Source organism: Juglans microcarpa x Juglans regia, chromosome 2D (genome assembly GCF_004785595.1).
Source record: "Juglans microcarpa x Juglans regia isolate MS1-56 chromosome 2D, Jm3101_v1.0, whole genome shotgun sequence".
NCBI lineage: Eukaryota > Viridiplantae > Streptophyta > Magnoliopsida > Fagales > Juglandaceae > Juglans > Juglans microcarpa x Juglans regia.
This window is the reverse complement of record NC_054596.1, coordinates 31,827,464-31,853,275: the sequence shown is the minus strand read 5'-3', so window position 1 is coordinate 31,853,275 and position 25,812 is coordinate 31,827,464. Positions and strand designations below refer to the sequence as shown.

The 25,812-nt window shown below is 35.5% G+C and overlaps 2 protein-coding genes across 2 annotated transcripts; one reads left to right on the top strand and one right to left on the bottom strand.

The window, feature by feature from the left end:
* Positions 1-2,103: 2,103 nt before the first annotated feature.
* LOC121250194 (3-oxoacyl-[acyl-carrier-protein] synthase II, chloroplastic-like) lies at positions 2,104-12,935 on the top strand. Its single transcript, XM_041149200.1, has 14 exons — positions 2,104-2,835; positions 5,509-5,714; positions 5,790-5,993; positions 7,050-7,160; positions 7,256-7,351; positions 7,530-7,575; positions 7,676-7,752; positions 8,040-8,108; positions 8,606-8,690; positions 9,906-10,060; positions 10,173-10,253; positions 11,824-11,883; positions 12,047-12,205; positions 12,551-12,935. The coding sequence occupies exons 1-13, from the start codon at positions 2,469-2,471 to the stop codon at positions 12,161-12,163; spliced, it is 1,674 nt and encodes a 557-aa protein (XP_041005134.1). The 5' UTR covers positions 2,104-2,468; the 3' UTR covers positions 12,164-12,205; positions 12,551-12,935.
* A 2,115-nt stretch (positions 12,936-15,050) lies between these two features.
* On the bottom strand, positions 15,051-25,245 carry LOC121249922 (RRP12-like protein). The gene is made up of 18 exons (XM_041148782.1): positions 24,246-25,245; positions 23,276-23,795; positions 22,890-23,150; positions 22,547-22,638; positions 21,198-21,407; positions 20,713-21,117; positions 20,017-20,195; positions 19,743-19,836; positions 19,582-19,638; positions 19,069-19,203; positions 18,829-18,897; positions 18,211-18,324; positions 17,783-17,944; positions 17,524-17,652; positions 17,317-17,418; positions 17,160-17,236; positions 16,628-16,774; positions 15,051-15,798 (listed from the first exon to the last, which is right to left on the bottom strand). The coding sequence occupies exons 1-18, from the start codon at positions 24,747-24,749 to the stop codon at positions 15,231-15,233; spliced, it is 3,825 nt and encodes a 1,274-aa protein (XP_041004716.1). The 5' UTR covers positions 24,750-25,245; the 3' UTR covers positions 15,051-15,230.
* Positions 25,246-25,812: the final 567 nt, after the last annotated feature.

Genomic DNA, 25,812 nt, shown 5'->3' with positions numbered 1-25,812 from the left:
ATACTATTCATCCCACTCAAATCTACCGTTCCATTCTACCGTTTTGATTTTTTAATTTTATTTTTAATTTTTTTATTTAGTGATTAAAAAAATATTTTTTAATAATATTAATTTTTTTAATTAATTTTTTTAAATATTTAAAAGTATTAAAAAATACATATATGAAAAAAAAAAATTCCTATAACTAACGGTACCTGAGAGTGGAGACTCTAGCAAGGTCCTTATTTTTATTGTTATTTGGAGCAATGCAAAGGTTAAAAAAGTAAAAAAAATGCTACTTTACACGTTCTATTTGCCCCCGTACACTAGTAGCGAGCTCAATAAAATTAAATTTTAGTAAAAAAATATCTAAAGTACAAACTAAAGTGCAACAATCGGTTCAACAAATAAATAATAATTTTAACTTCAGATTATATCACTAGCCAAATTTGTTGAGCCAAATGGGTTGGCCAAATATTATTTTTGGACTAAAATATTATGTTTTCGCTGCTTGCTTCTCTCTCGCGCAAGTAGAAATGCATTATTTTTTGCTGTTTGCTTCTCCCCCCGGCCACCGTGATATTTTTTGAATATGAACTTTCAAGATAATTTCTATATATATAAATATTATATATATATATATATATATATTAAAATCTTAACTACGATTCCCAATTTTGCAACAATTGTTAGTTTAACGAATACAATAAAATATACACCAGAGATAAAATTCCTATTAGAATGTCCACTAGAATTAAAATAAAAATTTTATAAGAATAAATTACAATTATAATTAAAATAAATAAATAGTTCAAAATCAATATTTTAATAGAATAATAAAAGATTTGTTGAGCCTGTTGTGGATGTTGTTGAAAAATGATTAGCTAAATTTGTAAAAGTGAATTTCTTAATCAATCAATATTTTAATAGAATAATAAAAGATTGGTTGAGCCTGTTATTTGATGTTGTTGAAAAGTGACTAGCTAAATTTGTAAAAGTAAATTTCTTAATCAAATTTTAACCAAAGTTTGTTAAGCCCACTAATAATACTCTTATTTTAATATCTCATGTATTTTAATTTCTTTTTGATGCATTTGGTAAGAGAATTCCACTTTCATTAGAATCATTACCTCTATGTTCTCATTTTTCCATTAATTTATTTATTCATTTCCATGGAAGGATGCAACAATTCAGACATTCTCAACCTTAAAAGCATGCTAACAAAGTGTAAATGTTTGGTTTACTGTAAGAGGAGAATGCATAAACATCAGTTGTGCAGGATCCATTGCATTAAATACATGACGACAATGCTTGGTGAATTTTGTTGTTTTTTCCTCAAATCATATACAAAAGAGAATAGCATCTCATGACTGGTTAACCACCAAGAATATACAAAAAACTACAACTACTCTTCCCCATGCCCCCACCATATATACTTGCTCCTGAGAAAAAAAAAAAAAAAAAAACTAATGGACCACAGAACTCAGAAAGGCCAATGCATGTGGCCAAGAACCAAAACCTACACTTCAAATCAAAACTTTATTCTGGTCAATAAGGGTAAGTAGTCTTATTAATCAATAATGATGATGGAAGATTTTAGATAATGATTTATATAAGAGAAAAGATATTTACAGTCATAAATTATATAATTATTTAAAAAAAAATAATAAGATATAGAATTCACATTAAAAAAAATTAATTTTTTAATAATAAATCTCACTCTTTTTTAAATTGACATTTGCGTACTTTATAATTATATATAGAATTACTCTTTATATAAAGAGAGCATGATCTGGGGGTAGTAATGTCTTTTTGATCACTTGAAGGGTATTTGCTTAAAATGATCCAAGCAAGACAGGCTTTATAACAGCACCCAAGAATATTGTGAATATTGTGACATTATTATAATTTTTTTAAATTTTTTATGTAAAATATAATAAATAAATTATTTTTTTAAATTTTAATATAAAAATAATATAAAAAAATAATATTATAATAATATTTTATTTAACTTATTTCATTTCATTTTAACTATCTGTTCAAACCAGTCAATTTTCAGAATCATAGATTTATTTTTGTTTTTGTTTATTTAATTTTGAATATAGCCTTCCCTTTATATTGTAGAAAGACCAAGAGAGAGAGAGTGATCACTTGGCAGCCTCTTCTGAGGAGTGAGGACTGTGGAGGACTCAGATTGGCCAAGACTTGGCGCCTCAAAGCTTTTCCCAATCCAAACACCCGACAAAAAACCGAATGCAACTTTTCCCTTCTTTCTTTCTCACCCTTTGTTCACCAGTGCTGCCACTTCTATCTCTATGCCTTCCTCGTTTACATCTCAACCATCCATGAACACCTTCATCTTCTTCCTCGCCTAGATTAACATAACCAAACCCAAGTTCATTTCTTTCCATCTGGGTTTTCGATTTCATCTTCTGGGGTCTTCTTCGTTTTTTTTTTTGTCGTCGTCTTCTTCTTCTTGTACGTCTGTCATGGATGCGTCGTGTGTGACATCTCCGCTTTGCACGTGGTTGGTCGCTGCTTGCATGTCGGTCACGTGCGGCGCAGACCACTCCGCGTGCCCGTCCATGTTCGGTTCCAGCAAGAGACAGAGCAAATGGGCTCGCGGTAGGAGGAGGGTCTTGTCCAAATGCAGCTCCGAACCTCGGACGGGCTCGATTTCCTCCCTGTGTGGATCGAGCATTCAGGGCCTTATGAGCTCCTGCCTCGCTTTCGAACCCTGCCATGAGTACTATAGCTCCAATGGCCTTTCTTCTTTGGGATTTTACTCTCTGTTCGGATCCAAGAATGTTCATCTGAATCGTAGACAGAGGCGTTTGAATCGACCACCCCGTTCCGGTATATTCTTTCTGCGATACCCTACAAGTTTGAGCCTTTATTGTTGACTTTTTTTTATTTATGTATTAAAATTAACTTCGATTACTATCTTTATATTTATTCAGTAAATTGAAAACCTGGGATTTTGTTAACATTTGATTCATTTCCCGATCTTCTTGTGATTTGTTCTGAATTTTCTTAGAATATCTTTATTTTTCCATTTACTTTTTTTTTTATAAGTAGTTTTTCCATTTGCTTTGAGGTGGATTTACTCGATTAATTTAAGTGTTGCTTGTTTTCCTTATGTAGTGTGGAAATTTGGTTTTACTTATAAAAAAAAGTGTGGAAATTTGGTTTTGTTCCCGTTTCCTCTGGTTGCACACTGTGACAAGACTAGAAATGATGAAGGATTTTAATAATTGGGTCTAATATTATGTTGTGTTGGCTGGGAAGTTCACTTCAGTTTCGGTTATGGAGCAGTTTGGCTATTGGAAAATAGGTTCTTCAATATTAGTATCGCAGGACTTCTCTCTCTCTCTCTCGTGAGAACTCACTACCCTAAACGTGGTTCATTTACCAGTTTTGTAACAGTTGAATGGATATATTTGGAGTTATTATTGGTAATCCAGCACAACTTAGGTTGTTTCTTTTTTGATAAGTAATTAGACTTCAATAAAAGGCACAATCCAAGTACAACGTTGGTTGTTTCTAGTTGCACAGTGTAACTATCTTTTTTTTGATATATAAGAAAAGTTTTATTGAGACAAGTAAATAGGCATAGTCCAAGTACACATGAAGTATACAAATGCGGAAACCTAGTTACATGTTAGGAACTAGAAAAAGAAACAAGGAAATCATGGACACTAGTTCCATTGAATATAATGGCTGAAGCCCAAATAAATAAGGTGTTGAAAAAGAAACATCTAAGTTCATCCACTGATTCGAAAAGATCTAAGTTCGTCTCCAACAAGCGAAAAGATCCACCACCCTCCTTGGCATCGCCTACGCCACTCCAATCCTATTAAAGACCTCACACCATAACACCCTTGCCATCTCACAATGAAGTAACAAATGAACCACTGATTCAACACATTTTTTTACACATCTAGCACTAATCCATAACAGTTAGTCCACGCTTCCTAAGATTGTACAAGGTCAGAATTTTCCCAAGAGAAGCTGTCCAACTAAAGAAAGCAACGTTACTTCTCCATATACACTTCCAAGGAAAAGAGTGCACTACATTCGGACTAGACAGCAGGTTGTACATAGAGCGAACTGCTTCTTATTTCCGGTATGAATCCAAACCATCTTGTCTGTCTCAGCCAGGCCAATACTTGTATCATACAACAAACTAAACAGATCATAAATTACATCCATTTCCCAATCATTCACTGCTCTAGAAAAATGTACATTCCATTGAGGGGAACGACTTGAGCCGTCCAAACATCTTCCACCGAAGCATCCTGATTCTGAGTGATCCGGTAAAGACCTGTAAAAGCAACCTTAAAGGCCCTATCACCACACTATGAATCATGCCAAAAACTAATCCTAGAACCATCACCATCTACAAAACTAACATGTTTGGCGATTCTCCCCAACCACTCCTAATATTTTCCCACACTCCCACACCATGTGTACCTCTAACCTCATTAGAACACCAACACCCCCAAGCACTCCCATATTTGGAATCAATCACAGCCCTCCACGAAGTCTCACTTTCCTGATGATACCTCCATAACCACTTCCCTAAAAGGAATTTATTGAAGGTCCTCAACTCCACACGACAGTGGAGAAAAAATCTTATCCCAACTAAAACTAGATGGAACATGGCTTCCTCCCCAATACCTCCCTATAAGAAATCTCGAAACATCTTTACAATCCTATTAGCCACGCCAACTGGAAGAGGAAGATTAGAAAGAGTGCTTTTAACTAAGGTGATTCTTTCCCCTTTTGACAAGTACAACCTCTTCCATCTCGCCAGCGTTCTCTCTACTTTCTCAATCGCCCCATCCCAAATTGCTCTTGCCTTAAAGACAGCCCCCAAAGGGAGACCAAGATATCTTATTGGCAGTGAAGAAACCTAACAATCGGGTTTGGTCCTGATTGGATAGATTCCTGGTATCACCGTCGTGGGAGGCTCACTTTCCGGAGGTGTATCATGAGAGACTTTCAAGGATTTGCATGTTGTGAAGTAATCCCTCAGTTTTTTTATCTAATAGTCTGAAGAAATTAAACTCAGGTGGTTTCTTGTCATAACACATTCACGAAATGGAAGTTCTAGCTGCGAAGTACAAAACATTGTGACTCTTCATTCTTCAATTGATAGTATAATGCTTCTCCCTCTCTCTGGTGAATGCCTTGGTTACTTGAGTTAGGTGCACAGTCCTGATTGTTATATAGTCATCAGCCTTACCGGCATATTCCCACTTTCTCTGGTCAGTGAGATGAATGTTGCAGGCTTGCAGCAGTCCTGTCAATTCAAACCCTAATGCTGATATTTCTTCTTTGGTTATGGACTAAGTTCCATATTCAAACCAATCTTGGTAGTCATAATCATAGGCTTCACTTAATCAGGTGTTAAAATTGTGTTGTTTTGATGCACAAGTCTTATTTGATAAAGCTTTAAATTTATAAAGTTGTGATGATGTAATAACTATACACGTGCCACCTCTGCTGAATTTATTAATACTCTAGGAGAAGCCATGGCTGTAGCTGTGCAACCTGCAAAGGAAGTCGCAACAAGAAAGAAACCTCTCACAAAGCAAAGGCGAGTGGTTGTGACAGGGATGGGTGTGGTGACCCCACTTGGTCATGAACCAGATGCCTTCTACAATAATTTGCTTGAGGGTGTCAGTGGTATAAGTGAGATCGAGGCTTTTGATTGTGCCCAATTTCCAACGGTAAACCATATTTTCGCTATCTCTTCTTCTGGTGCTCACTATTCACCTTGTGCTTAATATTATTTCTTTCCCTAGAGAATTGCTGGAGAGATCAAGTCTTTTTCTACTGATGGATGGGTTGCGCCCAAACTTTCCAAGAGGATGGACAAATTCATGCTTTACTTGCTTACTGCTGGCAAAAAAGCCTTGGCAGATGGTGGAATTACAGAAGATGTAATGAATGATTTAGATAAAGCAAAATGTGGAGTTTTGATTGGCTCGGCAATGGGTGGAATGAAGGTAACATCATTCCTCAGCACAAGATATCATTAGAATTAACAAGGTTGAACATATTAAAGTTGGTAAGAACTTTCAGTTGCTAATATTCAATTTGATAGGAAGTGCATTCTGAGAACTGTAAGTTGTAGTTACATCTGCTTAGTGTTGGTATGGCACGCTTAAGCGCACACCACAAGAGTCAAGGGCAAAGCACTTCACATACCAAAAGCAAAGTGCACTTACAAAAGCACGCTTTGTGGTGCTTTTTGTGTGAGCTTAAAGTGCAGAAAAGCACACTTTTTTTAAGTTCGGTTTTCTTAGAAAAATTTATAAAAATCAGTTCAAACCCAGAAAATGATGTAATAAAATATTCTTAAATATTAAGTTGGTATTGAAGATCATTTACGTACCATGGTGCCACATTGTCACAAGTGATGTATATGCATTGAACCCAATATATTAGTCCAAGTTGGCTTTCTAGATGGGTTGATGTTTGATTGCTTATGTTAGCATAGAAGTCAATAGCTACATAATTCTTGAACTGTTTTAGTCTTGGACTTTTGGATATATTTTGATTGAACCATGTAATTTATTTGATTATGGCTATCAAATTCGTAGATGTGTATATTTAGCAGAGCATAAGAGAATTATATAAAATGTTACGTTTAAATTTTGTAATTAGTTTATTACTTGATTTTTATTTGCATAATACTCTAATAAATTGAGTTAATAGGCTAAATATAATACCATTTTGCTTTTTAAATATTTTTTTTTCCATTTTATGGATTTTTTTGTTATTATTTATCATTTTTAAAAATGTGAGCTTCTCAGGCGGCCCTTGTGCTTATCGCCTAGGCTCTAGACAACATTTGGCGCTCAAGTGTGCCAGCGCTAGCGATTTCACGAACACTACATCTGCTACCTATATGGTTTCCTACTAAAGTGGAACTTTTACTTTATCTGAAACCATGAGCCCTACATGAGAAAGCAGATTGATTCTGCAATTTAGCATATTAATTCTGTAGTCTGGCATATTGATTGCTTACTCCTTTTAGGTGTCCTTTGTATTTTGAACAGGTTTTTAATGATGCAATTGAAGCTTTAAGAGTTTCATACAAGAAGATGAATCCTTTCTGCGTACCTTTTGCAACTACAAATATGGGTTCTGCCATGCTTGCAATGGATCTGGTCAACTTAATATTTTTCAAATTTGTGATATGCCCTGATCAGAGCTGCAGTTATGGAGTTGACCTTCTAACAGCTCATTACTTAAAAAATTGCAGGGATGGATGGGCCCAAACTATTCTATCTCTACTGCTTGTGCTACAAGCAACTTTTGTATATTGAATGCAGCAAACCATATAACTAGAGGCGAAGCTGTAAGTGTCTTGCATTCAACACTCCTTCTGCCACAGAAGTGTGCAAGTCTCTCATATTATTTAGTCTCTTGTTTGTATTTTTCTGTCAAATGATTTGTTTGTAAGGTCCAACCTTGAAAAGAAAAACTAATAATCAAATAAATCTAAATATAAGCTGCAATCCAACATTGTAATGCAGGATGTGATGCTTTGTGGTGGCTCAGACGCGGCAATCATACCTATTGGTATCTCCTGTGTACTTTCCCTATTTTAAATTTATCTCAGAATATGCCAACTTTTAATATCATGAAGTTTACATAACATGTCTTCTACTCGTTACTGCAGGCTTGGGAGGTTTTGTGGCTTGCAGAGCACTTTCCCAGAATAGTGATCCTACAAAAGCTTCACGCCCTTGGGATATTGTATGTTACCAACAATCCTATTGGTTCCGTGTTGCTTCTGAGGAATTTTATAAAATATTGTTTGAAGCGTGAAATAATTAATGATTATAAGAATACATGCGGAACTCTCCCTTATTTTAAAAGTGACTAAATTTCAAGTGAATCCTTCAAACTACCATATTGTATTATATATTGTGATGATTTCTGTGATTGATGTTTGGGGAAAGATACTAGAGATGGCAATTCTTGTCTGTTTTATTTGGTATACTTGTGTATTACTTAACACGGATTTTTGTGTCATCAAACAGAATCGTGATGGATTTGTTATGGGGGAAGGAGCTGGGGTTTTGCTCCTTGAAGAATTAGAGCATGCTAAGGTATTCTCATTCTAACTCAAAAAGGCCATGTCCAACATGCAGGTAGGCAGTTCCTTTTAGCCAGTGAACTCTTCTTAGGGCCTCATTCTCTTTCAGATTATCGGCCATTATCTCCCTTGATCCCCTTTCGGTGGCATTTCTTCTGTCTCTCAAGTTCCTTCTAGTTTAAAAAATTAATCATTCATTTGCATTTATCCAATTGGTATTCATGGCACGAGAGTGAATCATGAGATAACTTTTCATTGCACCATCCTCAACTAGTACTGCCTGTGATCTTTTTTTATTTTTATTTTTATAATTAAAAAAAAGTCATCTCATGATTCACTCTCTTGACATGAATACCAATTGGATAAATGCAAATGAACTGAGCTGAACTTGCTAATTCTATATTTTCTCACTCACTGAAGACTAATGAAGCCCAATCCTTTCCTAGTATAACATGTGATCAGGTTTTTCCTCTGGGTAATAATCCTATTGGCTAATTTGTAATTTTACAGAGAAGAGGTGCAAATATCTATGCCGAATTTCTAGGTGGAAGCTTCACTTGTGATGCTTATCACATGACTGAGCCACACCCTGATGGTAATGCACCTTCTCTTTGGTTCTTATTATGAAACCCGTAAAACTGTTGTGTTACTTTCATAATTCTCTTGTAATGGACATATCCTTCACCAACTCTTCTTTAGTTCTTTGGTTTCATAATATTTTTCAATCTTATTTATATGATGCTTCTCCTATATGATATTGTTTTTTTGGTCTTTTCTCAATTCCTGTATTTTTTTTTTTTTTGATAAGTAAGAAAGACACTTTTATTCATCGAATGAAATAGGCGAAGCCCATGTACACAGGAAGTATACAAACACTTCTGTAAATTGAGTTGCAGTGCATCAATTATTTTTTTTATCGGTTGCAGTGAATCAATTATAATCATGTACATTCCTATTTAGTACCCACAGTACTGATAGCAAAAGGTTGTGGCACAGGAAGAGGCATAAAACCTGAAAATTAGTCATAATTGCCAAAAATTGAATGAATTAAACTATCTGGAACCGTTACCTTTAATAAAGTGATCTTTGTTAGAAAACCAACATGGTTGCCAACTTAGTTGGGTTGTAACAGCCAAGGTGCCAAGATGATGGGTCAAATTGGAGTAGATGTAATTATAAAATAGGTAATGCAAAAGTATCTTCTGTAAACATTTCTGTATGCAGTCCTATATTAATTGTTCTAATTTGGTCATGTTGCATCAGAAGTTGAGGCATGCTCTGTATGGAGATTCGCAGCTGACCTTTCAGTTGTGTCCCTGCTTTTTCATGTCTAACACTTTTTCTGATTTCTATCCTGACACTTGTGTTCATGTTTATCATCACTAAATTCTCTGAATAGATCACAAAAGGTTCAATTCCTAGTATTGGAACTTTACTTTTGACCTTTATGTTGCCAGATTTGTTATTAACATTTTTCAAATATTTGAAAAGTTCTAATCCAAAGTGTGTGAAATTCTTGACTTAGTACATCCATAAATGCTAGAAACACTTCTTTTGAGCATGCATTTTCATTTCCTTCTCACTCAAGTTAACAAAGATATTTTATTGCTAACCGCTTAGAATGCCTTCCCAATTGGTTACCATGCTAAGAATTTAATGCTAGGAACCGTACCCAAACCCTGACTTCTTAGCACTTTTCTACCTTGTATTCTTCCTTAATTTTATGGCGTAAATTGTAATTAATGTTGTCTCATACCAACTCAACAAGAAACAGTGAAAATGACCTGACAATACAATTTCTTCGAAACAGGGGCTGGTATTATCCTCTGCATAGAAAAGGCATTAGCTCAGTCTGGGGTGTCTAGGGAAGATGTGAATTACATAAATGCACATGCTACTTCCACACCGGCTGGAGACCTAAAAGAATACCAAGCTCTTATTGCTTGTTTTGGCCAGAATCCTCAGGTAACTTGGATGTATAAAGTTTGTCCTTTATGACAATGGGCTCTAATATACCATATTGCAATTCTTGACAAGATTAGTGTATCATCATACTTAATATCTCTCCTTTTGACAGTTGAAAGTGAATTCTACGAAATCTATGACCGGTCACCTATTAGGAGCAGCTGGTGCTGTGGAAGCTGTTGCGGCAGTACAGGTAAACAATGTCTTTGATGTTGGGATTTAATTCATGGAACTTTTTTTATGAAAAATTCTACTCATCATCCCCACACCACACACGATACATAATTTTTTAATTTTTTTCCCTTACTAAATGTGTGGTGTATGGATGATGAGTAGAAGAATTTAATTAATTTAGAAAGAATAAAACCAACAAAAATTAAAAAAAAAATAAAAAAAATAAAAAAAGTGTGGTGTGTGGGATAATGAGTAGCAAAGCTCTTTTTTTATATACACGTTACTTACAAAAAGACCTATATAATTTCTGAAGCATCTTCTTTGTATTCCATTGAGCCACATCATCATTTCATTTTATTTTATTAATCTATCACAACTCTTCACATGCTAAAAAGGCTTTTTGTTGTATTGCCTTTATTACCAAAATAAACCCAGTCGATTTTTGACATCAAGATTTAAAAAAGATTCGAAGATGAAAATTTTCCTACCATTTCTGATTGCTAATTCAAATGGTAGGGAAAAAAGACTCTTTATTTTATAGTGGTTACAGATTTTGCAGTACTTGTCTTTTTGTCTTTCCCACCACTTAACTTTTCTATCATTTTATTATTACTTTTCTAGTGAAGGTAAAAAATTTCTATTCATTTTATTATAGACATTGGCCTCGTTTGGATAGTGAGATGAGATGTGAATAATAGTAAAATGGTTTGTGAATAGTAGTGAAATGGTTTGAGTTAATATGTTTTATGGAGTTTTGGAAAAGGAGAGAGAAAAATCTGAATAAAAATATTAGAAAGTTAAAATTTTATTAAAATATAATTTTTTAATATAATTTTTGTTTTGGGATTTGAAAAAGTTGAATTGTTTTTTGTATTTTGTTTAGAAGTTTAGTTGTAATGATTAGGTAATGATTAGATGAAAAAGTTGAAGATTTGAAATTGAAAAGCGTTGGTGTGTTTGTGGTGTTTGGATATTGAGATGGAATGAAATGAGATGAGATGAAGACTTTGCTATCCAAACCAGGCTTGACTCTTCATTATTTACCACTTTGGCTTCCTCACCACTTAACTATTCTACTTTGAACTCTTTGTATGCTTACCAGTTTAATTTTGATATTTCTTGAGGTACATAAATTTTGATGTTTATTGAGATATAAAAATTTCCCTTAATCAAGATTATAAGAATATTCTTGTAGTTTAGACTCTGTTACTGAAATTTTAGACAATTAGATGCAGTTTCGATAGTGAGTTGAGATAAAAGTTGAAAGTTGAATAAAATATTATTAGAATATTATTTTTTAATATTATTATTGTTTTGGGATTTGAAAAATTTGAATTGTTTATTATATTTTATATGAGAATTTGAAAAAGTTGTAATTATGAGATGAGATGAGATGAAACGGTTCTTGTATCCAACTGGGACCTTAGACAACTAGTTTATCATGTAATGGAGTGTCAGATAGTATTCAGAAAAGGGCTATTTGAATTATTTTTCTTTTTCGATTGGTAGACATAGTCTCAATTCATGAAAAGCATACATAACAATTTGCAGTTCTGTGGTTGCTGACATGTTACTGTTTTTTGATATAGGCAATACGGACAGGGTGGGTTCATCCAAATGTCAACCTGGAAAACCCAGACCAAGGCGTGGTTTGTTCCTTTTCATCCTTTGTCAATTTTTGTTAATGTCAAGATGTTCCCATAAAGTCGTTGGTTCCTTAACGATGATGATTTAACTTCAAACACTTACCTATAAAAAACTGGTTTAAATTTAAACATCAGATTATCTAAATTTGGAAACATCTCAATTCAGAACACAAATATGTTGGTGGGCTCAAAGAAAGAGAGACTGGACATCAAAGCAGTGTTGTCTAATTCCTTTGGGTTTGGTGGTCACAATTCATCTATCATTTTTGCCCCGTACAAGTGAAGATCTGGTGGGCTACTCCAACCTTGCTGTATGATGCTGAAGGTATGTAGGTTCCAAGGTTTACGTTGTATCTGTATGCAGTGGAAATTTGGATGCCTGTGAGAGATAGAGCCAGATTCAAATTATACAAAACAGTCTCCTGTTCTTTTTGCTACATGATAACAATGGAGAGAGGCCACTCACCGCTGACATTCAGTTTGAGTACACACTTGTATGGATGATAACTTAAAAAAGAAAAATGTTTTGTTAAATTATCAGGACGTAGAAAAGTATTGTGCAGCTTTTACATGTGTTTCCTTGATCTACTAGGAACTGAAACAAAGGTATGGAAACTGTAGTCCTAGTCAGATTTATTGGAAGTATTGATGGGTTGGCTACGTTGTGCAGTTGGGTGAGTACCCCAGGAAGTCTACCTTGTATCTGATCTTCTAGTCGGTTGTTCGCATGGCCTCATGCAATCAAATTGGTTGGACATCTGGTAAGATGGCCCTGTGGATGGAGATGGAGATGGAGATAGAGAGAGCTTCGGGATGGCCGATCCGGGTATCATGCAATACTCTTGCTTTCGTTTTTCGTAGAAGTTCTGTTTTTCTTTCATGGTAAAACAAGCCAAAGTAGAGCTGGACATACTTGATAAGATAACCGGCATTGAACCACCATTACACTGCGCAATACTAGCCTTGTTAAAAGGGATTTTTTCTTTTTTCTTTTTTTCCTTTTGCATGTACAAGCGAATGGCTCACCTAATTTGTTTTTATGGTCATTTGTAATGGATTTTTTGAGTTGGCTGTTGCTTAACCTCGTCTGTTCTACACAAGCGAATGCAAAATATTCCATTCTAGTCATGCAATGCTGTAGTTTCATTTCCTTTAATCCAAATTCTCAAATTTCTATCCTTTATTTTTCTTTTATTTCTCGAACAAGTTTAAATTTGTTCACAAATTACTTGATTTAAAAAACATAAATTATTTATATTCTATCTTAGCATTATTTACAAATTCCAACAAATAAAATTAAGATTTTTGTTAATATCTTTATGTAGTCTATTATACATAAATGAATGATTATATTCATAACTAGTTGTGTACTTGAATGATTCACAGTAAGATTGTTACCTTAGATTATAGAGAAAAGAAGACAATATTGTACAAGGAAGAAAACGAAGTTTTGTGGACATCTAAAATTTCAATTTGTCTTAATATTTTATGATAATGACATTTCAAATTATTATAAATTTACATAATCAAATTCATGATAATTTAATGTAAGATTGCTCGTACTCCTAAAATTATATATGTTACAAATTTCTAAATATATGTTAATTATATGAGCAAAGTTCATACATTATATATGTCATATGGATATAAATCTGCAAATATTTTGCATAAAATTAGTGATTTAACTAGATATATTATTATCTTACAAGTTTAACTTAGTGGTGTATAATGGCGGAGATAGGAAATGATCTTTTTGTTGGGGGTACCACAACTTGCTTTCTTCAAAAGAAATGTTTTAACCACAAATAAATTCCGCAATAGGAAACCCACAAACTGACATAGTTTGATATAGTATTTTAGATTATAAATCTACTTTTATTAAAAAGTAGATATAATGTATCATATGAAGTTATATCAATTTGTAGATTTATTTTTATAAACTCTTTTTGTAATTGTAGCGCTTCTCTTTCTGAGTATTGACATTGGTTTCATCAAAGCCATCTCCAAAATTTGATGAAAAATACATGTTTTCCATAAGTCCAAAACATCCCGAGTCATAACCTTACATTGAATTAGGTATTAGATTCATCAAAATAATAATATAATAATATTATTTTAATAATAATATATTTTTTTTTTTCATATTTTGTAATTACACTAACCACATGTTAATTAATAATTTAATTTGATATTTTACAATTACACTAACCATATTTTACAATTACACTAATAATATGTTAATTAATAATTTTAATTATCTTCAAGCTCATCCCCAGTGAAGACTACAATCATGCAGTCGACAATTCTGCCAAACAATGTGTGCAAGCTACAATCATGTAGTCAAATCTTGAGTTGAGTGGTTATAGCCACTCCAATGCAGACACTTTCAATGATATATATGCAAAATTTGCATTTAACTAGACTTTTGATGAAACCAATATTAGTTGAGCATTGTCATTGAACTCATCAAATGAGTCAAATCTTGAAAATTTGATAAATTTATATTTAAAATTACTGCATTAGATTCATCAAATACTAAAATTTGAAACTTTGAGTTATAGTACATTCCAATTCATCTTCAAATTTGAAGACTCGCTCTTTGTACTCTATAAACATTATTTTATTTACTTAAATTATTGTTTTTCAATTTTGAGCTACAATATATTTAAGTTGGAAAATAATAATTTAAGTATCAAATTAAATTATTAATTAATATATAGTTAGTGTAATTGTAAAATATGAAAAAAAATAAATTAAAAATATTATTATTAAAAAAATAATATTATATTATTATTTTGACTAATCTAATGGAATCCAATCTATAGTTATGGCTAGAAAAGTTTTAGATTTATAAAAAATATATACTTTTCATTAAATTTTAAAAATAAATTTGATGAAACTAATACCAATACACTTATCGTCTAACTTTCTAATTTGGGTTCGTTTGGGCAATCAAACACATAGCGAAAGCGCAAACGCAGACACTTTTATCGGGCCTGGTTTCATTCATGATCTAGCGCAAAGCCAAGCCCAAGAAAAATAAGTAAACCCCTTGACCCATGATCGTGTTGCCCAATTGAGTTTACTTTGGTATTCCCACTGTTTAACTGATACCTGAAACATTATACAGAAACCCATCACCAGTGACTAATTAACAGCAAAACAAGTGTAAGCAAAACTGTAACATTTCGATCACGAGCATATTTCCCTTCACATTGTCACTACATGTAGAACAAAAATGCATTACCGCAAATTAAAAGTAGAATTAAAAAAAAAAAAAACTCAAAATTTTGAGAGGGGCACGTGCTGAAGGTGAAATAATTAAACAATGAATATGGTTTTCACCAGTTTTATTTCTTGCTGCCCTTTTTCTTTTGACTCCTCTTAAACTTCAGGCCCTTACTGGAGAGTAGACTCGAGGCACTCTTGCCTTCAAGCTTTTTTGTCATCTTCACCACACTTGCCATCCCTTTCCTTGCAGCAGCCCGATGCTCAGGTCTACGGCTCATCATTTTGCGATCAAGCGGCCAATATGCATATGGTTCAAGCTTATCTTTTCTCTTCACATCCCCACCTGCCTTCTTGCTGGTATACTCACTACCCGTGTAAGCCCAGCCGGACGCAGATGTTTTCCTACGCTTCTGGTTTCTCCTTGAGTTCAATGACATCTGACTACCTGCTTCACTCTTTGCATCCAAATCAGGGTCAGAGGGTGTCTGCTTTGAGTTTTCTCCCTCATGAATAATCAAGCGCCCTTCAGAGTCCAGTTCTGGTTCATCTGAATCTAGTTTCCGCTTGACATGCTTAGAAGATCGAAGAGCTGAGATTGTTTTACGCCTATCAAGCAAGTCAAGTGGCTCATCTTCGAATTGATCAAATAGGTGCTCAGGCAAGTTCATAGCTGCTCTACTCCTGGAGCTGGAGAGAATAAGAAAAATGATCAGTAATGGCTTGTTCCTTGTTGAGCAAAAATCAATAAAATTCATTGACAGTGTTTAATGAAGCAATTACTAATATATTAGGACAGGATACTGCCTTGCAGGCCAGGAAATCCTGATGGCATTTTTTGGCGGGGAGAGAGAGAGAGAATAGATATAAAAAGAATCACCAACAAACACAATTCTTCTCACAGCCTAGAATGATCCAACAAACTTCACTTCCGAAGTGTCACATATGCAAATTTCTAGTGTCAATTGTCAGAAGGTTAAAGAATCACCAACAAACACAATTCTTCTCACAGCCTAGAACGATCCAACAAACTTTGTCGGAAGACATGCAAATTTCTAGAGCCCAAGATTAAGTGCATGTTCGGCAACAAAACACTTGAGTGATTTTCACTCTACTGTTCAGTTCTTTTTCCCAATTTCCCTCTCAAACATACAAAATTAAAAAACGTCTCACTCAATTTTTGTTTTCACTCCTCATCTGAACATATTTCCACTTAATCAATTAAGAACAACATTATAAATAAGAACATAAATTAAAAAAAAAAAGAACTCTGATTACAATGGCCACCACAGGACCCCGTGGGTGGCCGATTTGAGTGGCCCTAGGTGGCTTTGTTGCCACCTTGACCAGCTCTTTTTTCACAAAAACCCATAAAAACATCATCTCAACTTCATTTCTTCACTATTCATAAAAAACTTCCCAAAATGTTTTCATCCAAATCACCTAAATGGTATGATTCTGTAATGGGTGATCTAACACTGACAACCAGAATAAGCAGACTCAAATGTGCAACACTGACCGTAATGACGCTTTGGACTTCAGCTGTGAGGAACCCTTGTGCTGTTGACCAGATATTGTCATGGCTTCCATATGCTCAGCATCACTTTCTTCAGTTTCATCATCACCAAAATCAGAAAATATTTTTGTGTGATTCCATCTGCTTAGCCTGAAAAGATAAAAATAAATAATTAGGAAAATGTCTATGTGCAGGTGAAATAATTACCTACAGACAGATTCATTCCTATGTGTGCCTTCGAATTTTATTTACACTCTTAAAGCAACAATGGCCATCAACTACTTCGATAGCTCACATTGTTTAGTAGTGATCAGCTTGTCAGTACTTGGAAACTATGTGGTACTAACATGGAGCCAGAAACCCCACTGCTTACATCTCGCCCACAGAACTTTTTGTACAGAACACTTCTTTTGTGCACACCAGGCACAGTATCTCTATCTGCCGGCTGCTACATAATAACATGCATGTACATCCTAGGTATATGCTGTATATATGTATATACCTTTCTTGATATTTTATTACAAGAGATTAATACCTGGAAGTAGTTGCTTTTGACAGTTGAGATCTTGCTTCTGATTTAGCCCTTAGGTTTCTCTCTTTTCGTTCATTGATCTGTGTTTGACAAGGATGAACCAAATAAAAATGACACCCACAAAGGTTTTTATTCTTCCATATGATGACTTTTAACAGACCTTCCGTATATTAGTAAGGAGTTTCATGTGTTCCTCAGGCATCACAGCCTTCACCGCTTCCAGACCACACTTCTTGACAAGAATTTCAAGGAGATGCTTAACCTGGACATGACTCGAAATTGACCAAAGTGAATTTGGAACAATCATTATATAAACTCAGCCGCTTACCACAGCAGTTCCAAGAGAGAAAAATGCTGATTAACCAACCTTAGCTTTGAAGTGGTTTTTGGTGTTATCTTGCCACTTGAACAATCCTTCCACCATGCTCCCCAAGTGCATTTGCAGACCTTCAGGTTGTGATTTTGTCACCAACACCTTCAACAAACCTAAATTAGCCTGCATTTAAGAGGTAAAGAAGGTGTAAAGATAAGGACAGAGAGAGGGAGAGAGAGAAATGATGTGTTTAGTAGTTCACAAGAACCAACAACTAGAATATCAACTCAAACTGGGTGCCTGGGGTGGGAACCTTGATTATTTCTTTATTCTTTCTCCGAAGGAGGAGAAAAGTGGATGGAAGTAAACCGCAAGCAGTAGAAACTAGATCAGAAAACTCATAAGCCAAGCGAGCCAAGCCTTTGACTGCAGCACTGACCATATGAGGTGTCTCGCTGGCCAGTCCTCCTGCCACCTGAAATCATGAATAACTTCACATATTACAAGAGAAGCACACGGTCATTTATAAAAATTTAAAGATTCACGATGTAAAATTAATACAAAATGACAGTTTAGTCAAAAGCATTCAAAAGAAAGAAGGGTCCATATGAAAACTGTTTGTGTTCCTAAAATGTATCTAAAACTTCCATTAAATAGAGTCCACGCTTTGATCAATTTAGTAACAAAAACCTTGAACACAGATCCATTAGTATCATGCTAATTGTTTTGGATAAGTAGTACCATGCTAAAAAATTGATACAAGTTTTCTCTATTTCCGCCTTTCTCTTCATCTCCACAAGCATGGCCAATTTGAACAAGAATTTCATATGCTCTATTTCTTGTTTTCTTATTTGCCTGCAAGAAGAATAATGATAGAAGACAGATCAGTATATACAGAGCAGCAAGTTGAGAAGTCTTTATGTGGGACAGAGAGAGAGAGTATGTCAGGCCAACACAAGTTATGCCTTTTTTTTTCAAACAAATGTATGCTTTCGTAGATGTGGCTGAACACCAACGAACCATCATCACCGCCATTACCAGAGCCACGATTAATCTACTGCAAATCCTCAACTGACACAAGTAATACATAGAATGCAAATAATGCAAGCAACATGTCCACCAGTTCATCAATCAAGATATTTTGAATAGCAGAAGATTATATTAATGTTTCTTTTAATCAATGAAAGTTTTTACATAAGCAGTGACGGCCAATATCCTAGACAGACAACAGAGAAAGACAATACTAAAAAAAAAAACTTATTTCTTCTTTTTTTGGATAGGTAAGATAAAATAAATCAACAGAAATAATCAATCAATCAGCCAATTGTTAAGCAAATGTTCAAGCAAATAACACAATACCTCTTTAAGCGCAAGTATTATTTCTGTTAGGAAGGAGCCAATGATGTGTTGCCTCTGGTTTGAATCATCCTGTAAGCAGAAGGATTGTTGGTCAAGATTAAGTTCTGTAAATCAAGTTTGAAACAACGAACAGAAACCTAAGCAAATTAAATTATATACTCAAGTTTGACCCTAGACTCAATTGAGAAGGGGATTTTAAGTTCAAAAAACATATTAGAGCCATTTCCTCTCTTCAGCTACCTTGGGAACGTGGACTGTTAGAAAGTACAAGCAATCAAGTCTGTGGCGTTTGGCAGAAAAATGGCATGAAGGCAGCACATCAATCATTAGCCCAAGCAATTCCTCGAGGTTTGATACAAGAAACCCATCACAATTCTGGCCACACAAATCCACAGCAAAGAGAGAAACTGGTCAGACAACTTCAATTTTGATGTGGCTAAAAGATGTCCTAATTGTTATGGCTATTCTATGAATAGGAGAGATATGATGAATAACTCAGAAAACAAAATCTAAATGCTGATGTCTAGGATGAATCCTGCCATTACTAAGACTTCGGCGAGGTAAACCAACCAATTTGTATCAATTAACCATGGTTCTTCCCATAGAGCATTCTCTAAACCGCCACATTAAAGGTAGAATGATCATAAATTATCTGGACTATGCAATGACTGATGTGAATTGTTTTTTTTTTTTATAAGTAATGACTGATGTGAAATGTACAACTTAAAAGCTTCTGCCATTACAAAAACATACCCTCAGAATAACTGAAAGAACTTTGTATGCCTTCTTTTGTATCAGACCATCGGCATCCTGCAGTTCAAACATTAACGTGGTAACACAAGCTTCTTGTTTTAGGAGTTTCCTCCATAGATAGCAAAGGTAAATCACAATACTATATAGAACCACTTACAAACCTTCAATGCAGGCTTTATTGCAAGAAATAAAACATCAATCTCTTTAGCATTCAAACCAGGCAAAAGTGAAACTGCCAAATCAAAAAACCGTGCCCTGCAGTTTAAGACGAAAAAATAATTCCTCTGTCAAATATTGAAACAACCAAAAAGTTATCATATCATGCATAAAACCCAACTTAACAATATCATTAAAAACGATTCATATGACCAAGAGCTGTCATGAGTGTAACCAACTTGTAGAAATATAACAAAAAAAGGGAAGGAAAAAGAAAACCTCAAAAGTGATGGAGAACTATCGTTTGCTAGAGGGTTCGTAGGTATAGAATTAGAAGTTCTTGAATTTCCTGGTTTGCCAGCCTCTTGCGTGACCTTCAAAAGCTTCTGCACTGTACTCAAAAAGAATCTTGACACTACTTCCTTATCTGATATGGAAGCAAATTCACCAATTGTGGACTGCATGGAACAAAAGACATTATTATACAATGCTTAAACTATAAAATACTACAAGCTACAACATTGCCATCGACTTTTCTTAAGTGAAGAATGCTACTTGAAGAAAGGTTTCAGTCAGCATGATGTGTGTCACAATCCAACTAGTGATCTTCAAGAAGACTGCCTCCCATTTTCTGGGATTGGAAAGAAAGCAGATAAATAAACTATTTTTTTTCTCGTTTTTAACACCAGAAAGCTGATATATAAACTTTAGTTGGACCTCCAATAAAGACCCAAGAAAAGTCCAAGCCACATCTTGGCTTAGACTCCAAAAAGATAGACAAGTTACAATTGGAGCACTTTTGAATCATTATAAAGGGCAAGATTATCTTAAAAAAAATGACCCATTCACCACCTCCCATACACAACCTAAGATATTACAATATATACGCATATATATAATTTTTAATGGAAAAATTAAAAATAAGTAATCAAGATGCATGGAAACAGCATTTTCAATGGATAATGGTTTGAGTACCTGCAAAGAACCACCATCATCTTTTGTAGATTGCATGAGAACATTTGACAAAATGGTTAAGGCCTCACGTGCAGATGACTTAAGCGCATGTAAATTATCTGCTGCAATCTGTAGGGTATAATGGGCCAGTGCCCGTTGTCTGGCCATACCTTCTTCAATATTAGGCATCTCACTTTTTTCGTCTGAAATTTTCTTATTCTGTTGAATAAGTATCTGCAAACTGGCACATATTATTCCACGAGTATCAGCTTCTTCATTAAGTGCATCCCATAAAGCTTTCTTTAGATGTTTGAAACTGTCAGCAGTATCCAAAGGATAGTTGCAAAATGAAGGCAGTAAGGACCACAAAGAGTACACGAGTGCATTTGCACTCCTAGATGAAAAAACCCGTCCTTGAAGTTCAAGCTGCCAAAAGTGAGAATACTTAGTAAATTCCAATGGAAGAGAGAAAGAGACTAATCTAATTGGTACGAAAGGCTTCACACCTTTTGAGATTTCTGTTTCATCAGTCCAATCATACCCAAAACTGACTCTGTAAAGAAGCTTAGACGGGCACCAACGGTATACTGCTTCAGAATTGGAAAGAGCCAAACATTTGCCTCAGACAGATCTTCAGCTTCCAAATTAAGAGGTACAAGGCCCAAGAACATTTCAGGTCCTAATGCACCAAGAGCTGTTCCAAGGCATTCATGCAGCTGCAAATTGGAGAATCAAAATGCTAGTCCATGGTGCAAAGTTCAAAACTACTTGATAAACTGGGTGCATTCCACAATATCTTTGCAAAAAGATGCATAATATCAATTCAATTTCCACCTAATATATGTCAACTTACTAGTGACAAAGCCTAAAATTTAGGAATCCTCTTCTGAAAATTATGCTGCCAGATTATTCCTAGAAGAGTTAGAAGTTGTTTAAAAGTTTATCATAGGGAAAATCAATTCCCACGAATGCCGTTTTCTGCCAACCCTTTTTTAGGGATAAATCCTAAATTATAGGAATTCTTTTTAAAAACTTATTCAGACTCCAAGAGCTTATCCAAAATATTTTTCTAACGAAACCCAGTCTTTAGAGGAGTTAAAAAACCCTACATTCGTCAGCCTTGATGTAGCCCAAGAAAATCCTAAATTTTCCTTACAAAAGAACACTAAACCCTATTATTTCACCCCAGCCACAATCCCCACTTAGTACTGCCCCTTTTCAGCCCCAAAACTCTCCTAAAATTGCAGCCTCACTACCTTTGTGTTGCCAGTCCAAAAGAAATTCCAGAATGTCCTATTCTCCCCCGCCCAAGTATACAGCCAATAAACTAGAGTGTATTCCTGTTGTGCCTCCCACTATATGAGCTCTTCTCCTTGAAATTTTACTTGTTAAACAATTAGAAAAGGTCCCCTAAGCGCTGCTGCAATTAACGTTAAGATGACGCAACAGAAAGCCCACCCTTCATCCAATAGTGTTCGCATCTGACCGTCTGAACCACCCCTGTTTTTGATTGTCCAATGATTGAAAAACAAGCAACAGCTTTCATTTGCTTAATTACCATTTTAATTTATGCAATCTTGGAAAAATGATTCTGAATGATGCGGTTAACCTAAGACTTGCAGATCTGTTAACACAAGGATGTGGAGATATAGGACATTCTCATAGTCCTCCCCAAAGAGTATAGAGATCAAGCAAAGATAAACCAAATGAGGGAGGAAACCCACAACTTCAGAAAGGAATGGATAGTTAATCATACTATAACGAGTTCTAACAAATCTTCATGTCAAATATTTTGATAAAATGATATCATTAGAATGAATCGTATATTCATATTTATGATTAGAAAAATAAATACCTGTTTTCTGAAAGGAAAATCTTCATCAGGCAACTTCTGCATGTCAGCCAAGTTGCTAAGGACCTCCTTCAAAAAATAAGAAGAATGATGCCCTGTATGATCAAAATTATGGTAATATTATAAATATAGAATCATATATATGAAATTAACAGACCATACTAGCAGATCAATGCGGCACTACAAAGTTTCTCAAACAATCTAATGAAAGAATGAGGGATACATCCCTATACAGCATCAGATTGCTTGATCTTTCTAAACATGCAACGTGTTAGTTAAAAACAACTGGATATCAAATAGCAGACTTAAAACTACAACAAAAGAAGTTAGATAACAATGGGAATACCTAGTTTGTCAAACATCGTAGAGACAACTTGAAATGACATGTCCCAGACAGCAGCATAGTGATAACCAAGCAAGCTTTCAATAGTTGCACATACTTTTTCAATGATGGTAGGGCCAGACTGCCTAGAATCATTGTTTGCATTTGTCAAAATCTGGTCCATACCCTGCTTGATCAAGCTTTCATCAATGCAAGCACTCGTCACATTCTTCATTGCATTCGTGGCTGCATATACAGCCTCCTCATGTTCAGATGCCAAAATATCTGCCAATGCCAAAGATGGAAATATTAACACTTTCACTTTCGATCAGATCTTAACTCAACAGATATAATTATTAAATGTAATCTAAGAAGTGTATACAGAATTAAAAGTAAAAAGGAAAACAGACCTTTGAGTGCGTTGAATACAACAGGTAGCTTTGTTACACATAGTTGCCTATTAAGGGAATACATTTTACACATTCCAACATCAAGCAAGCGTGCAGCAAATGTCATTGAATCAGCAGATGTCTCATTTGTGGAGACGGATAGAGATACTGAGTCTAACAAATCAAGCAATGCCTCGGGAGAAACAGCTAAAGCTGGGACAAGACAAAGTAAATACAAACTATCTGTTATCCGCCTTGTGACGGGAGGTTGGTGCAGCTCCAGTAAGCTTTTGTAGTATTTGAGGATGCTTGTTGTGTACTTAGTTGACATATGAGGAAGGCACTCCTTCAAAGCATCCAAAATATAAAGGACCTCTTGAGCTCCCTTGGGTCCTTCAGTGGCATTCACATTTGATCCACCAGCCAATAGAAGAGATTTTTCAAATATCTTTGTAATCCCTTCACATGCAGGTGCTAGCACTGATGTTTCTTGAAATCTTGATAAGGTATCTCGAAGACACACGTGTGATTGCCTTCTCACCTGTTGTTCAGAATCAATTTTTTTTTTTGGTTAAGAATCAAAATTTACACACAGCTTCATGGGTTAAACCACATAGCTTACATAATAGATAAAACCAATACGGAGTTTGAAGCTCTCGTCTTTCTAGATATTTTGTTTAAAAACAGGGAGTAATCCTAAAGGCTCTACCTTAAATTAAATTTGACACATCATCAAAAGCAATTCGTACTGCTTCTTGTTATTTGGTGAATATAATGGCGCCATATAAGCAATTACATTCTATCATACACCACGAATTGCTGCTTTTTAATTATTTTAGCTTCTATGTCCTTCAAAAGCCAACATTTGAAACTCGCCGAATTGCACATGAACATCTTGATTAAGTTTCCACCGGACTGAGTGGTTGATGATGTCAATATCAATATTGAATATATCCTAATACGAAGTGGTTCATTACGACTATTGACTTACCTTGGGACGGGAATCCGTGAGGAAACCCAAAAGAACGCCATACAAGTGACAAATGTCAGACCAATTGATAGAATCTCGGTTGTTCAACAAATGAGAAGTGCATTTCAATCCAGATATCACGGCTCCGACAGACAACAACGGAGACCGAAGAACCCGCACCAATAGTTCGGACAAGAAATCAGCCTTCTTTTTACGAATGGCAGGGGGTATTCGGGGAAGAACCAGGTGGAGGATTGTGAGGAGGGCGTTGACAACGTGAGCGGGTGGATCAAGCTCGAAGGCGAGGCGGTCAAGGGAGGAGCACGCAGCCCCGAAGTACGCTACTGGGCTGGAAGGAAGGTTCTGGTCCTTGAGCTCTTGCGACATGGCGCCTATGACTGAGCAGAGGTGCTGATGGTCCTCTTTGGTGGAGTTGCTGAAGCGAGAGAGGATCGAAAGGCACAAGTCGTCATTGGTTTCTTCAAGGAAAAACGTGGGATCCTCAATTTCGTCCATGCCTTCCATTGTTGTAGAAGTTGCAGAAAACCCTCTCAACAGCTCGTGTAGCAAGGATTTTAGACCACTGGAAAATGAGAGTTCGGGGACCAAATTCTTTTTTAATTCGGGGACCAAACTAAAACGGTAGTCCACACCTGTAAAACAAAGAGGAAAAGACACCAACTAATCAATCGGAGCGAGGGAGAGTGAAGTAACGGAAAGCGAGACAGGGTGCGGCGTAGACGAGACGCGGTGCACGGTAGCTTCGTGCCAAGCGGCGACGGAAGCAAGTGACGGAGGTCAGCAGCCACGAAGACTGTAATACGAAACAGGGAGATGAGAGAGAGACCGAGGGAAAGCGAGACACGGCAGGAGCGAGAGAAGAAACCGACCGGCGAGGAGCGGCAGCGGCGTGTTGCATCCAATGGAAACAGAAATCGCACAAGGGAGAGAGACGTGGGGCTGCTTGTTCGTTTGCAGAGAGGAGAAAAAGCAGTCCCGGGCGAGTGGGGAAGGGGGGCGCTGGAGAGGAGGGGAGGGTTTAAGAGGGTACATGGGTGGGCCTTAAGTGGGTCTTGGGCTTCTAACGGGCTGGATATTACAAACGAAGTGGTGCGGTGGCTTCCACGGTGTCGGCAGTTTGGGCTCTTGAGCATAGACGAGAGAAAGAGAGATATGGAAAGAGAAATGATATTTGTAGTGCTTAAGTATTGCGTATTTTTTTTTAAAAAAATGAGTAAATATAAAATTTACATAAAAAAATTATTTTTTTAAGAGTAATGATATATATAGTCGTGAAGTGTGTAAGCGTCGCGTAATCGTTTTGAAAAAAAATAAGGTATACTATTAAAAAATTAATTTTTTTCATGTGAGTTCTATATTTACTTTCTTTTTACAAAGAAATTGAGCGGCACTTGCGCACTCTACGACTGCAAATATCATTTCTCATTTTTTAATAATAGATTTGTTTTTTAGCAATTCTAATATTTACAGTTGATTATTGCAAGTGTAATTATAGGTATAAGCTCTAAATAGAAAACTCCTGTACAAAATTTTAGTAGAAAAATGGGTCTTACTAATAAAGAATAAT